General features: G+C 46.9%; 1 protein-coding gene across 3 annotated transcripts in view; it reads right to left on the reverse strand.

Annotated features, from left to right (window-relative positions):
* Positions 1–6,707, reverse strand: part of ikbkg (inhibitor of nuclear factor kappa B kinase regulatory subunit gamma) — an 88,799-nt gene extending 82,092 nt beyond the window's left edge. The window contains exon 1 of one of the 3 annotated variants that reach the window (XM_036947839.1): positions 5,494–6,378. Coding sequence is in view for 1 of the 3 variants with exons in the window: in XM_036947837.1 (XP_036803732.1) it covers positions 944–966 (23 nt within the window). In the remaining 2 variants the exon portion in view is untranslated. Of the gene's footprint in view, positions 1–943; positions 1,512–5,493; positions 6,379–6,446 lie in introns of those variants that run through there. The other 2 variants (XM_036947837.1, XM_036947838.1) reach the window with 2 other exon arrangements.
* Between the last annotated feature and the right edge of the window lie 7,941 nt (positions 6,708–14,648).

The raw sequence follows: 14,648 nt of genomic DNA on the forward strand, positions 1-14,648 counted from the left end.
CAATTATATCACATCTACAGGAGTGTACGTTTCACCATCCAATTATATCACATCTACAGGAGTGTACGTCTCACCATCCAATTATATCACATCTACAGGAGTGTAAGTCTCACCATCCATTTATATCACATCTACAGGAGTGTAAGTCTCACCATCCAATTATATCACATCTACGTTTCACCATGGTGACCACAGACCGTGGTGATACGTTGACACATGAGAAATACTAGAATATGGCAAATATTAGGTTGGACAATAGAACAAGTCAAAATTCACCCAAGGCTGAAAAACAGCCAAAGAACGTTGTCCGAGCTGGAAAACTAGTAAATGAAATTAAACAAACCTTCACAGAGTCTCTTCTGAATGGAGTGACGCTTATAATTACATTTACACTAAATGTCACAAAAAAATGTATTCCTTTTCATTTTCCCACTACAATCTGTTTGGACGAAACTGGGTAAAAAAACAAAAAACTTGAAGATAGTAAACACCCACCCATTGACAGTGTCAACTGTGCTTATGTCTGCGTAATGAGGAAGTAGGGAAAACATGAAAACTACTGACTATTTCTGGTCTATTGTTCGATAACTACTGAGCTCGCTGCCCAGACTTAAATAATTACAAAGAGGAGACTCTCCTGATTAAATTGGTGTACGACTTGAAAAAAATCTAAATGTACACAGTGTGATTTTTGGTGAAATAGACAGTCATACCCCTATAGGAAACAATGGGGTGACCTCCCAAGTGCCATGAGTGAAAATCTAATCTTGACATTTTAACAGCTTTCTATATTATTAACACCAGCTGTCAGCTGCCCACATTTACATCTTCAGAAAGAATAGACTATCCTGAATGAAATGGTGTAGAACTTCCAAACATTTTCTAACCAGTTTTATTTTCTAACCAGTTTAAATCGAGGTGTTGTTCCACCTCATTAACTCACATAGAAGTTGCCCATTTCAGCATCGAGGACAATTCATGTTTGAGGTTTTACTGAGACGGACAAACTTCTCTCTTCGAGGAGAAGCCCACGCACTTCACCAATGTTTCCGCAGATCATGTATGCAGACGTGTGTCCTGCACGATTTGGCACATTTTCCAACCCTTGTTGTTCTCCGTACAAATAATAACTTTGGACATGTGTGCTTCCCTATCAAAGTAAGCTCCTTGTTTCCTGTATATCGTGTTGTTTCTACTGCAGCATGAAGTATATATGTATCATAATGTATTTATAGTTTTAGTCACATTTTCAAGTACTGGTGACAAATAATGCATTCTGATTGTTGCATAGATTATAATGGACACCTATGATGTGTGTAAAATGCTTTTTTGAAGGTTGATTATAATGAGCTAATCCTAAACTATTTGGCAGCTGTGTGTGGCGCCAACGTTCGTTGACATTATACAATGCATTCTGAGGTCACGTAAACTTCTGTCAGACCAAAGATGTTATAACGACGTGAAGGAATGGTTCACTCATCTTTCAGGTAAACTGCAAGAAGTGAATGAAAGGAAGTGGATGATCGTAGAGGACACACCCCCCTTCAACATGCATATTGCAAACAGACCAAATGTATCTGGTCTCCTCTTATTATCTTTGGTTGGCACTAAAGAACAAACATGGCGGGCAACACAAACTGCCCCATCGTCGGATTACTGTCGATTCTAGAAAGGGTTTTACTATATTATTTAGATCAATGTTGAGCTCACCTGTGATGTGATGAATTTGGAATAGTAATTGCTATTAGCTAATTCATATTGTAGTTTCTGTCAGCCGAGAGTTATCTAAATATGACGGATTGTATATATGTCAATATTTCCTCAGTTAGGACTAATGTTGCCTACATTTCTCGGTTTGGATGATTGTATTGTGTCAATATTTCCTCAGCAACTCATAACAACATAGCATGGTAGCAACTCAACATGATTTGATTTGACATGGTACAAACATTATTGGGCACAAAGCAGCCACAACAGTCAGTAAGGTAGAGACAACAATACATCACACAAAGCAGCCACAACAGTCAGTAAGGTAGAGACAACAATACATCACACAAAGCAGCCACAACAGTCAGTAAGGTAGAGACAACAATACATCACACAAAGCAGCCACAACAGTCAGTAAGGTAGAGACAACAATACATCAGACAAAGCAGCCACAACAGTCAGTAAGGTAGAGACAACAATACATCACACAAAGCAGCCACAACAGTCAGTAAGGTAGAGACAACAATACATCACACAAAGCAGCCACAACAGTCAGTAAGGTAGAGACAACAATACATCACACAAAGCAGCCACAACGGTAAGTAGAGACAACAATACATCACACAAAGCAGCCACAACAGTCAGTAAGGTAGAGACAACAATACATCACACAAAGCAGCCACAACAGTCAGTAAGGTAGAGACAACAATACATCACACAAAGCAGCCACAACGGTCAGTAAGGTAGAGACAACAATACATCACACAAAGCAGCCACAACAGTCAGTAGAGACAACAATACATCACACAAAGCAGCCACAACAGTCAGTAAGGTAGAGACAACAATACATCACACAAAGCAGCCACAACAGTCAGTAAGGTAGAGACAACAATACATCACACAAAGCAGCCACAACAGTCAGTAAGGTAGAGACAACAATACATCACACAAAGCAGCCACAACGGTCAGTAAGGTAGAGACAACAATACATCACACAAAGCAGCCACAACGGTCAGTAAGGTAGAGACAACAATACATCACACAAAGCAGCCACAACAGTCAGTAAGGTAGAGACAACAATACATCACACAAAGCAGCCACAGCAGTCAGTAAGGTAGAGACAACAATACATCACACAAAGCAGCCACAACAGTCAGTAAGGTAGAGACAACAATACATCACACAAAGCAGCCACAACAGTCAGTAAGGTAGAGACAACAATACATCACACAAAGCAGCCACAACGATAAGTAGAGACAACAATACATCACACAAAGCAGCCACAACAGTCAGTAAGGTAGAGACAACAATACATCACACAAAGCAGCCACAACGGTCAGTAAGGTAGAGACAACAATACATCACACAAAGCAGCCACAACAGTCAGTAAGGTAGAGACAACAATACATCACACAAAGCAGCCACAACGGTCAGTAAGGTAGAGACAACAATACATCACACAAAGCAGCCACAACGGTCAGTAAGGTAGAGACAACAATACATCACACAAAGCAGCCACAACAGTCAGTAAGGTAGAGACAACAATACATCACACAAAGCAGCCACAACAATCAGTAAGGTAGAGACAACAATACATCACACAAAGCAGCCACAACAGTCAGTAAGGTAGAGACAACAATACATCACACAAAGCAGCCACAACAGTCAGTAAGGTAGAGACAACAATACATCACACAAAGCAGCCACAACAATCAGTAAGGTAGAGACAACAATACATCACACAAAGCAGCCACAACAGTCAGTAAGGTAGAGACAACGATACATCACACAAAGCAGCCACAACAGTCAGTAAGGTAGAGACAACAATACATCACACAAAGCAGCCACAACGGTCAGTAAGGTAGAGACAACAATAAATCACACAAAGCAGCCACAACAGTCAGTAGAGACAACAATACATCACACAAAGCAGCCACAACAGTCAGTAAGGTAGAGACAACAATACATCACACAAAGCAGCCACAACAGTCAGTAAGGTAGAGACAACAATACATCACACAAAGCAGCCACAACAGTCAGTAAGGTAGAGACAACAATACATCACACAAAGCAGCCACAACGATAAGTAGAGACAACAATACATCACACAAAAGCAGCCACAACAGTCAGTAAGGTAGAGACAACAATACATCACACAAAGCAGCCACAACGGTCAGTAAGGTAGAGACAACAATACATCACACAAAGCAGCCACAACAGTCAGTAAGGTAGAGACAACAATACATCACACAAAGCAGCCACAGCAGTCAGTAAGGTAGAGACAACAATACATCACACAAAGCAGCCACAACAGTCAGTAAGGTAGAGACAACAATACATCACACAAAGCAGCCACAACGATAAGTAGAGACAACAATACATCACACAAAGCAGCCACAACAGTCAGTAAGGTAGAGACAACAATACATCACACAAAGCAGCCACAACGGTCAGTAAGGTAGAAACAACAATACATCACACAAAGCAGCCACAACAGTCAGTAAGGTAGAAACAACAATACATCACACAAAGCAGCCACAACAGTCAGTAAGGTAGAGACAACAATACATCACACAAAGCAGCCACAACAGTCAGTAAGGTAGAAACAACAATACATCACACAAAGCAGCCACAACAGTAAGGTAGAGACAACAATACATCACACAAAGCAGCCACAACAGTCAGTAAGGTAGAGACAACAATACATCACACAAAGCAGCCACAACAGTCAGTAAGGTAGAGACAACAATACATCACACAAAGCAGCCACAACAGTCAGTAAGGTAGAGACAACAATACATCACACAAAGCAGCCACAGCAGTCAGTAAGGTAGAGACAACAATACATCACACAAAGCAGCCACAACAGTCAGTAAGGTAGAGACAACAATACATCACACAAAGCAGCCACAACGGTCAGTAAGGTAGAAACAACAATACATCACACAAAGCAGCCACAACAGTCAGTAAGGTAGAAACAACAATACATCACACAAAGCAGCCACAACAGTCAGTAAGGTAGAGACAACAATACATCACACAAAGCAGCCACAACAGTCAGTAAGGTAGAAACAACAATACATCACACAAAGCAGCCACAACAGTAAGGTAGAGACAACAATACATCACACAAAGCAGCCACAACAGTCAGTAAGGTAGAGACAACAATACATCACACAAAGCAGCCACAACAGTCAGTAAGGTAGAGACAACAATACATCACACAAAGCAGCCACAACAGTCAGTAAGGTAGAGACAACAATACATCACACAAAGCAGCCACAACAGTCAGTAAGGTAGAGACAACAATACATCACACAAAGCAGCCACAACAGTCAGTAAGGTAGAGACAACAATACATCACACAAAGCAGCCACAACAGTCAGTAAGGTAGAGACAACAATACATCACACAAAGCAGCCACAACAGTCAGTAAGAGTCTCCATGATTGAGTCTTTGAATGAAGAATGAAATCGGCGACATATTGAAAAAGAGGACAGGGACATGAGTTTTGTTTAGATTTAACTACTATTTTTTTAATGGTTAACCATGACCAGAACATGTGCCAGCCATCGCTATCAACAACGTGTACCCAGGCGAACAGTGAGCTTGCCCACCAAGTTGCTAACCTTATTCTTATTATTAACAAATGACATGAGCTAAGCCTACAGGGTTAACGCGAAGCCGGCATTGTAACGCGGAACAATGGGCTGGGAAGAGAGTTGTTGCTCAGAGCTAATAGGAGTGTAACCCGCTGTGAAATGGCTTGGGGTGCACAATAATAACCTTTCAGGCGGTGGCGTCACTCGCTCTGAGACCTTGAAGTAGTTGTTTTCCCTGCTTTTGTGGGGCGACGAGTAACGATGCTTCGAGGGTGACTGTTGTCAATGTGTGCAGAGGGTTCGAGCCCAGGTAGGGGCGAGGAGAGGGACGGAAGCTCTACTGGTACAGGAGCAGGGTGAAAAAGGCCCTAAAACATGGCCTGTTTTTTTTGCGATTACTTCAAAACTACGGCACGCAGCTGCGACATATGGTCATATTATTAAACTGGGCTCCATGTCAGATGCAGTGAACTAGTTTTTAAACATAAAAAAAGTGTTACAAATATTATTCAATGAATGCGTTCTATCCATGCTGACTCCCACATGAGGTGAGAGGGCATACAGGCTGTCGCCAATGTAATGATCAACTTGTCTAAATGGGTTCTGGAAACACTTCAACCACTACATTTGTAATCAACACTGTTATGTAACGTTGTGTGTATCGTCATTACGTCCAGTTTATCGACAAACACTTGGTTCAATGGAATAGCACCCTTAAATTAAATTGTCGCCTATTTTCTACGCGAACTTTCTAAATAACAACAACAAAAACAAGTTACTGGACAAGTTCATGGAGAAACAGCCAGTCCTCTCGGAGTTAGCCAGCCTACTTTCACTTTCGCTTCTAGTTCCATCGTGGTGGTTGGTGATTATATCTAGTTAGCTAACCTATCTTTACTTAGCAAACCCCCGCTAACTACACACCGTGGTAGCTAATGAAATACGGTCAGCTCGCTCGCCAACTAGTCATATAATGCCTATTAGAAAGAAAATCCGTCAACAACACCGTTCGACTGGTAAGGTTAGCAAGACTGACATGGGTAAATGCGGACTAGCCATGACCATCGCGTTAGCTAGTTAGCACAACAGTGGCTGGTCAATGACACATCTAGCTAACTTGATGTCAAGAAAGCTTACCTTTTCTCTGTAGCTCTAGCTAGCCTTAATCAGGCTAACAACGGTAGTTGATTAAGTTAATAGCTCTGGTTTGATTGTCGCAGACCAAGCGTATTTCCGCAACCGACACCAACTCTACGTTGTGTTTCTATTCAAATCTGGTAAAAAAAAAATAAAGTAGTTCTAGCTGATAGGTCTCTTGACATTATGCTAATGCTAGCTGTCAAAGTGACATTATGCTAATGCTAGCTTGCGCCAGGAACTCCTACTTCCGCCTGTCAGAGATGACGTCATCTTCTTTGACGTTTAACGGCGGCGGGCATCTAAATAATGTTGCATTACCGCCATCTACTGGACTGGAGTATAACTCCCTTATACTTTGCTTGAAAATAAATACCTTACCATCTAACACCACACTCACAACAACAAAAAATGTGTTACTCCACTATTTACATCTATTTAGGCCTACTTCAGGCCATAAATGCTAAAAATCCAATCTTACTGAAACATATATCAGTTGTTTATATCTCTATTCTAGTACAGATCTACTAGTCACACCAGTCCTCTCAGGATCCCTCCCTCTGTTCTGGTACAGATCTACTACACCAGTCCTCTCAGGTTCCCTCCCTCTGTTCTGGTACAGATCTACTAGTCACGCCAGTCCTCTCAGGATCCCTCCCTCTGTTCTGGTACAGATCTACTACACCAGTCCTCTCAGGATCCCTCCCTCTGTTCTGGTACAGATCTACTAGTCACACCCCTCCTCTCAGGATCCCTCCCTCTGTTCTGGTACAGATCTACTAGTCACACCCCTCCTCTCAGGTTCCCTCCCTCTGTTCTGGTACAGATCTACTACACCAGTCCTCTCAGGTTCCCTCCCTCTGTTCTGGTACAGATCTACTACACCAGTCCTCTCAGGTTCCCTCCCTCTGTTCTGGTACAGATCTACTACACCAGTCCTCTCAGGATCCCTCCCTCTGTTCTGGTACAGATCTACTAGTCACACCAGTCCTCTCAGGATCCCTCCCTCTGTTCTGGTACAGATCTACTAGTCACGCCAGTCCTCTCAGGATCCCTCCCTCTGTTATGGTACAGATCTACTAGTCACACCAGTCCTCTCAGGATCCCTCCCTCTGTTCTGGTACAGATCTACTACACCAGTCCTCTCAGGATCCCTCCCTCTGTTCTGGTACAGATCTACTACACCAGTCCTCTCAGGATCCCTCCCTCTGTTCTGGTACAGATCTACTAGTCACACCACTCCTCTCAGGATCCCTCCCTCTGTTCTGGTACAGATCTACTAGTCACACCCCTCCTCTCAGGATCCCTCCCTCTGTTCTGGTACAGATCTACTACACCCCTCCTCTCAGGATCCCTCCCTCTGTTCTGGTACAGATCTACTACACCAGTCCTCTCAGGATCCCTCCCTCTGTTCTGGTACAGATCTACTACACCAGTCCTCTCAGGATCCCTCCCTCTGTTCTGGTACAGATCTACTACACCAGTCCTCTCAGGATCCCTCCCTCTGTTCTGGTACAGATCTACTAGTCACACCAGTCCTCTCAGGATCCCTCCCTCTGTTCTGGTACAGATCTACTACACCAGTCCTCTCAGGATCCCTCCCTCTGTTCTGGTACAGATCTACTACACCAGTCCTCTCAGGATCCCTCCCTCTGTTCTGGTACAGATCTACTAGTCACACCAGTCCTCTCAGGATCCCTCCCTCTGTTCTGGTAAAGATCTACTAGTCACACCAGTCCTCTCAGGATCCCTCCCTCTGTTCTGGTACAGATCTACTAGTCACACCCCTCCTCTCAGCATCCCTCCCTCTGTTCTGGTACAGATCTACTACACCAGTCCTCTCAGGATCCCTCCCTCTGTTCTGGTACAGATCTACTAGTCACACCACTCCTCTCAGCATCCCTCCCTCTGTTCTGGTACAGATCTACTACACCAGTCCTCTCAGGATCCCTCCCTCTGTTCTGGTACAGATCTACTAGTCACACCAGTCCTCTCAGGATCCCTCCCTCTGTTCTGGTGCAGATCTACTACACCAGTCCTCTCAGGATCCCTCCCTCTGTTCTGGTACAGATCTACTAGTCACACCACTCCTCTCAGGATCCCTCCCTCTGTTCTGGTACAGATCTACTACACCACTCCTCTCAGGATCCCTCCCTCTGTTCTGGTACAGATCTACTAGTCACACCAGTCCTCTCAGGATCCCTCCCTCTGTTCTGGTACAGATCTACTACACCAGTCCTCTCAGGATCCCTCCCTATGTTCTGGTACAGATCTACTACACCACTCCTCTCAGGATCCCTCCCTCTGTTCTGGTACAGATCTACTACACCAGTCCTCTCAGGATCCCTCCCTCTGTTCTGGTACATATCTACTAGTCACACCACTCCTCTCAGGATCCCTCCCTCTGTTCTGGTACAGATCTACTACACCAGTCCTCTCAGGATCCCTCCCTCTGTTCTGGTACAGATCTACTAGTTACACCACTCCTCTCAGGATCCCTCCCTCTGTTCTGGTACAGATCTACTACACCACTCCTCTCAGGATCCCTCCCTCTGTTCTGGTACAGATCTACTACACCACTCCTCTCAGGATCCCTCCCTCTGTTCTGGTACAGATCTACTACACCAGTCCTCTCAGGATCCCTCCCTCTGTTCTGGTACAGATCTACTACACCACTCCTCTCAGGATCCCTCCCTCTGTTCTGGTACAGATCTACTACACCAGTCCTCTCAGGATCCCTCCCTCTGTTCTGGTACAGATCTACTACACCAGTCCTCTCAGGATCCCTCCCTCTGTACTGGTACAGATCTACTACACCCCTCCTCTCAGGATCCCTCCCTCTGTTCTGGTACAGATCTACTACACCACTCCTCTCAGGATCCCTCCCTCTGTTCTGGTACAGATCTACTAGTCACACCCCTCCTCTCAGGATCCCTCCCTCTGTTCTGGTACAGATCTACTACACCAGTCCTCTCAGGATCCCTCCCTCTGTTCTGGTACAGATCTACTACACCAGTCCTCTCAGGATCCCTCCCTATGTTCTGGTACAGATCTACTACACCACTCCTCTCAGGATCCCTCCCTCTGTTCTGGTACAGATCTACTACACCAGTCCTCTCAGGATCCCTCCCTCTGTTCTGGTACAGATCTACTACACCAGTCCTCTCAGGATCCCTCCCTATGTTCTGGTACAGATCTACTACACCACTCCTCTCAGGATCCCTCCCTCTGTTCTGGTACAGATCTACTACACCAGTCCTCTCAGGATCCCTCCCTCTGTTCTGGTACAGATCTACTAGTCACACCACTCCTCTCAGGATCCCTCCCTCTGTTCTGGTACAGATCTACTACACCAGTCCTCTCAGGATCCCTCCCTCTGTTCTGGTACAGATCTACTAGTTACACCACTCCTCTCAGGATCCCTCCCTCTGTTCTGGTACAGATCTACTACACCAGTCCTCTCAGGATCCCTCCCTCTGTTCTAGTACAGATCTACTAGTCACACCACTCCTCTCAGGATCCCTCCCTCTGTACTGGTACAGATCTACTAGTCACACCAGTCCTCTCAGGATCCCTCCCTCTGTTCTGGTACAGATCTACTAGTCACACCAGTCCTCTCAGGATCCCTCCCTCTGTTCTGGTACAGATCTACTACACCAGTCCTCTCAGGATCCCTCCCTCTGTTCTGGTACAGATCTACTAGTCACACCACTCCTCTCAGGATCCCTCCCTCTGTTCTGGTACAGATCTACTACACCAGTCCTCTCAGGATCCCTCCCTCTGTTCTGGTACAGATCTACTAGTCACACCACTCCTCTCAGGATCCCTCCCTCTGTTCTGGTACAGATCTACTACACCAGTCCTCTCAGGATCCCTCCCTCTGTTCTGGTACAGATCTACTACACCCCTCCTCTCAGGATCCCTCCCTCTGTTCTGGTACAGATCTACTACACCAGTCCTCTCAGGATCCCTCCCTCTGTTCTGGTACAGATCTACTAGTCACACCAGTCCTCTCAGGATCCCTCCCTCTGTTATGGTACAGATCTACTAGTCACACCAGTCCTCTCAGGATCCCTCCCTCTGTTCTGGTACAGATCTACTACACCAGTCCTCTCAGGATCCCTCCCTCTGTTCTGGTACAGATCTACTACACCAGTCCTCTCAGGATCCCTCCCTCTGTTCTGGTACAGATCTACTAGTCACACCAGTCCTCTCAGGATCCCTCCCTCTGTTCTGGTACAGATCTACTACACCAGTCCTCTCAGGATCCCTCCCTCTGTTCTGGTACAGATCTACTACACCAGTCCTCTCAGGATCCCTCCCTCTGTTCTGGTACAGATCTACTAGTCACACCAGTCCTCTCAGGATCCCTCCCTCTGTTCTGGTACAGATCTACTACACCAGTCCTCTCAGGATCCCTCCCTCTGTTCTGGTACAGATCTACTAGTCACACCAGTCCTCTCAGGATCCCTCCCTCTGTTCTGGTACAGATCTACTACACCAGTCCTCTCAGGATCCCTCCCTCTGTTCTGGTACAGATCTACTAGTCACACCAGTCCTCTCAGGATCCCTCCCTCTGTTATGGTACAGATCTACTACACCAGTCCTCTCAGGATCCCTCCCTCTGTTCTGGTACAGATCTACTAGTCACACCAGTCCTCTCAGGATCCCTCCCTCTGTTCTGGTACAGATCTACTAGTCACACCAGTCCTCTCAGGTTCCCTCCCTCTGTTCTGGTACAGATCTACTACACCAGTCCTCTCAGGATCCCTCCCTCTGTTCTGGTACAGATCTACTACACCACTCCTCTCAGGATCCCTCCCTCTGTTCTGGTACAGATCTACTAGTCACACCAGTCCTCTCAGGATCCCTCCCTCTGTTCTGGTACAGATCTACTAGTCACACCAGTCCTCTCAGGATCTCTCCCTCTGTTCTGGTACAGATCTACTACACCAGTCCTCTCAGGATCCCTCCCTCTGTTCTGGTACAGATCTACTACACCAGTCCTCTCAGGATCCCTCCCTCTGTTCTGGTACAGATCTACTACACCAGTCCTCTCAGGATCCCTCCCTCTGTTCTGGTACAGATCTACTACACCAGTCCTCTCAGGATCCCTCCCTCTGTTCTGGTACAGATCTACTAGTCACACCACTCCTCTCAGGATCCCTCCCTCTGTTCTGGTACAGATCTACTACACCAGTCCTCTCAGGATCCCTCCCTCTGTTCTGGTACAGATCTACTACACCCCTCCTCTCAGGATCCCTCCCTCTGTTCTGGTACAGATCTACTACACCAGTCCTCTCAGGATCCCTCCCTCTGTTCTGGTACAGATCTACTAGTCACGCCAGTCCTCTCAGGATCCCTCCCTCTGTTATGGTACAGATCTACTAGTCACACCAGTCCTCTCAGGATCCCTCCCTCTGTTCTGGTACAGATCTACTACACCAGTCCTCTCAGGATCCCTCCCTCTGTTCTGGTACAGATCTACTACACCAGTCCTCTCAGGATCCCTCCCTCTGTTCTGGTACAGATCTACTAGTCACACCAGTCCTCTCAGGATCCCTCCCTCTGTTCTGGTACAGATCTACTACACCAGTCCTCTCAGGATCCCTCCCTCTGTTCTGGTACAGATCTACTACACCAGTCCTCTCAGGATCCCTCCCTCTGTTCTGGTACAGATCTACTAGTCACACCAGTCCTCTCAGGATCCCTCCCTCTGTTCTGGTACAGATCTACTAGTCACACCAGTCCCCTCAGGATCCCTCCCTCTGTTCTGGTACAGATCTACTACACCACTCCTCTCAGGATCCCTCCTTCTGTTCTGGTACAGATCTACTAGTCACACCAGTCCTCTCAGGATCCCTCCCTCTGTTCTGGTACAGATCTACTACACCACTCCTCTCAGGATCCCTCCTTCTGTTCTGGTACAGATCTACTAGTCACACCAGTCCTCTCAGGATCCCTCCCTCTGTTCTGGTACAGATCTACTAGTCACACCAGTCCTCTCAGGTTCCCTCCCTCTGTTCTGGTACAGATCTACTACACCACTCCTCTCAGGATCCCTCCCTCTGTTCTGGTACAGATCTACTACACCAGTCCTCTCAGGATCCCTCCCTCTGTTCTGGTACAGATCTACTAGTCACACCAGTCCTCTCAGGATCCCTCCCTCTGTTCTGGTACAGATCTACTACACCAGTCCTCTCAGGATCCCTCCCTCTGTTCTGGTACAGATCTACTAGTCACACCAGTCCTCTCAGGATCTCTCCCTCTGTTCTGGTACAGATCTACTACACCAGTCCTCTCAGGATCCCTCCCTCTGTTCTGGTACAGATCTACTAGTCACACCAGTCCTCTCAGGATCACTCCCTCTGTTCTGGTACAGATCTACTACACCAGTCCTCTCAGCATCCCTCCCTCTGTTCTGGAACAGATCTACTAGTCACACCAGTCCTCTCAGGATCCCTCCCTCTGTTCTGGTACAGATCTACTAGTCACACCCCTCCTCTCAGGATCCCTCCCTCTGTTCTGGTACAGATCTACTACACCAGTCCTCTCAGGATCCCTCCCTCTGTTCTGGTACAGATCTACTACACCAGTCCTCTCAGGATCCCTCCCTCTGTTCTGGTACAGATCTACTAGTCACACCCCTCCTCTCAGGATCCCTCCCTCTGTTCTGGTACAGATCTACTACACCAGTCCTCTCAGGATCCCTCCCTCTGTTCTGGTACAGATCTACTACACCAGTCCTCTCAGGATCCCTCCCTCTGTTCTGGAACAGATCTACTAGTCACACCAGTCCTCTCAGGATCCCTCCCTCTGTTCTGGTACAGATCTACTACACCACTCCTCTCAGGATCCCTCCCTCTGTTCTGGTACAGATCTACTACACCAGTCCTCTCAGGATCCCTCCCTCTGTTCTGGTACAGATCTACTACACCAGTCCTCTCAGGATCCCTCCCTCTGTTCTGGTACAGATCTACTAGTCACACCAGTCCTCTCAGGATCCCTCCCTCTGTTCTGGTACAGATCTACTAGTCACACCAGTCCTCTCAGGATCCCTCCCTCTGTTCTGGTACAGATCTACTAGTCACACCAGTCCTCTCAGGATCCCTCCCTCTGTTCTGGTACAGATCTACTAGTCACACCAGTCCTCTCAGGATCCCTCCCTCTGTTCTGGTACAGATCTACTAGTCACACCAGTCCTCTCAGGATCCCTCCCTCTGTTCTGGTACAGATCTACTAGTCACACCAGTCCTCTCAGGATCCCTCCCTCTGTTCTGGTACAGATCTACTACACCACTCCTCTCAGGATCCCTCCCTCTGTTCTGGTACAGATCTACTACACCAGTCCTCTCAGGATCCCTCCCTCTGTTCTGGTACAGATCTACTACACCACTCCTCTCAGGATCCCTCCCTCTGTTCTGGTACAGATCTACTACACCAGTCCTCTCAGGATCCCTCCCTCTGTTCTGGTACAGATCTACTACACCAGTCCTCTCAGGATCCCTCCCTCTGTTCTGGTACAGATCTACTAGTCACGCCAGTCCTCTCAGGATCCCTCCCTCTGTTCTGGTACAGATCTACTAGTCACGCCAGTCCTCTCAGGATCCCTCCCTCTGTTCTGGTACAGATCTACTAGTCACGCCAGTCCTCTCAGGATCCCTCCCTCTGTTCTGGTACAGATCTACTACACCAGTCCCCTCAGGATCTCTCCCTCTGTTCTGGTACAGATCTACTAGTCACACCAGTCCTCTCAGGATCCCTCCCTCTGTTCTGGTACAGATCTACTAGTCACACCAGTCCTCTCAGGTTCCCTCCCTCTGTTCTGGTACAGATCTACTACACCAGTCCTCTCAGGATCCCTCCTTCTGTTCTGGTACAGATCTACTAGTCACACCCCTCCCCTCAGGATCCCTCCCTCTGTTCTGGTACAGATCTACTACACCCCTCCTCTCAGGATCCCTCCCTCTGTTCTGGTACAGATCTACTACACCAGTCCTCTCAGGATCCCTCCCTCTGTTCTGGTACAGATCTACTAGTCACACCCCTCCTCTCAGGATCCCTCCCTCTGTTCTGGTACAGATCTACTAGTCACACCCCTCCTCTCAGGTTCCCTCCCTCTGTTCTGGTACAGATCTACTACACCAGTCCTCTCAGGTTCCCTCCCTCTGTTCTGGTACAGATCTACTACACCAGTCCTCT

This window comes from Oncorhynchus mykiss, chromosome 16 (genome assembly GCF_013265735.2).
Source record: "Oncorhynchus mykiss isolate Arlee chromosome 16, USDA_OmykA_1.1, whole genome shotgun sequence".
In the NCBI taxonomy this organism is placed as follows: domain Eukaryota; kingdom Metazoa; phylum Chordata; class Actinopteri; order Salmoniformes; family Salmonidae; genus Oncorhynchus; species Oncorhynchus mykiss.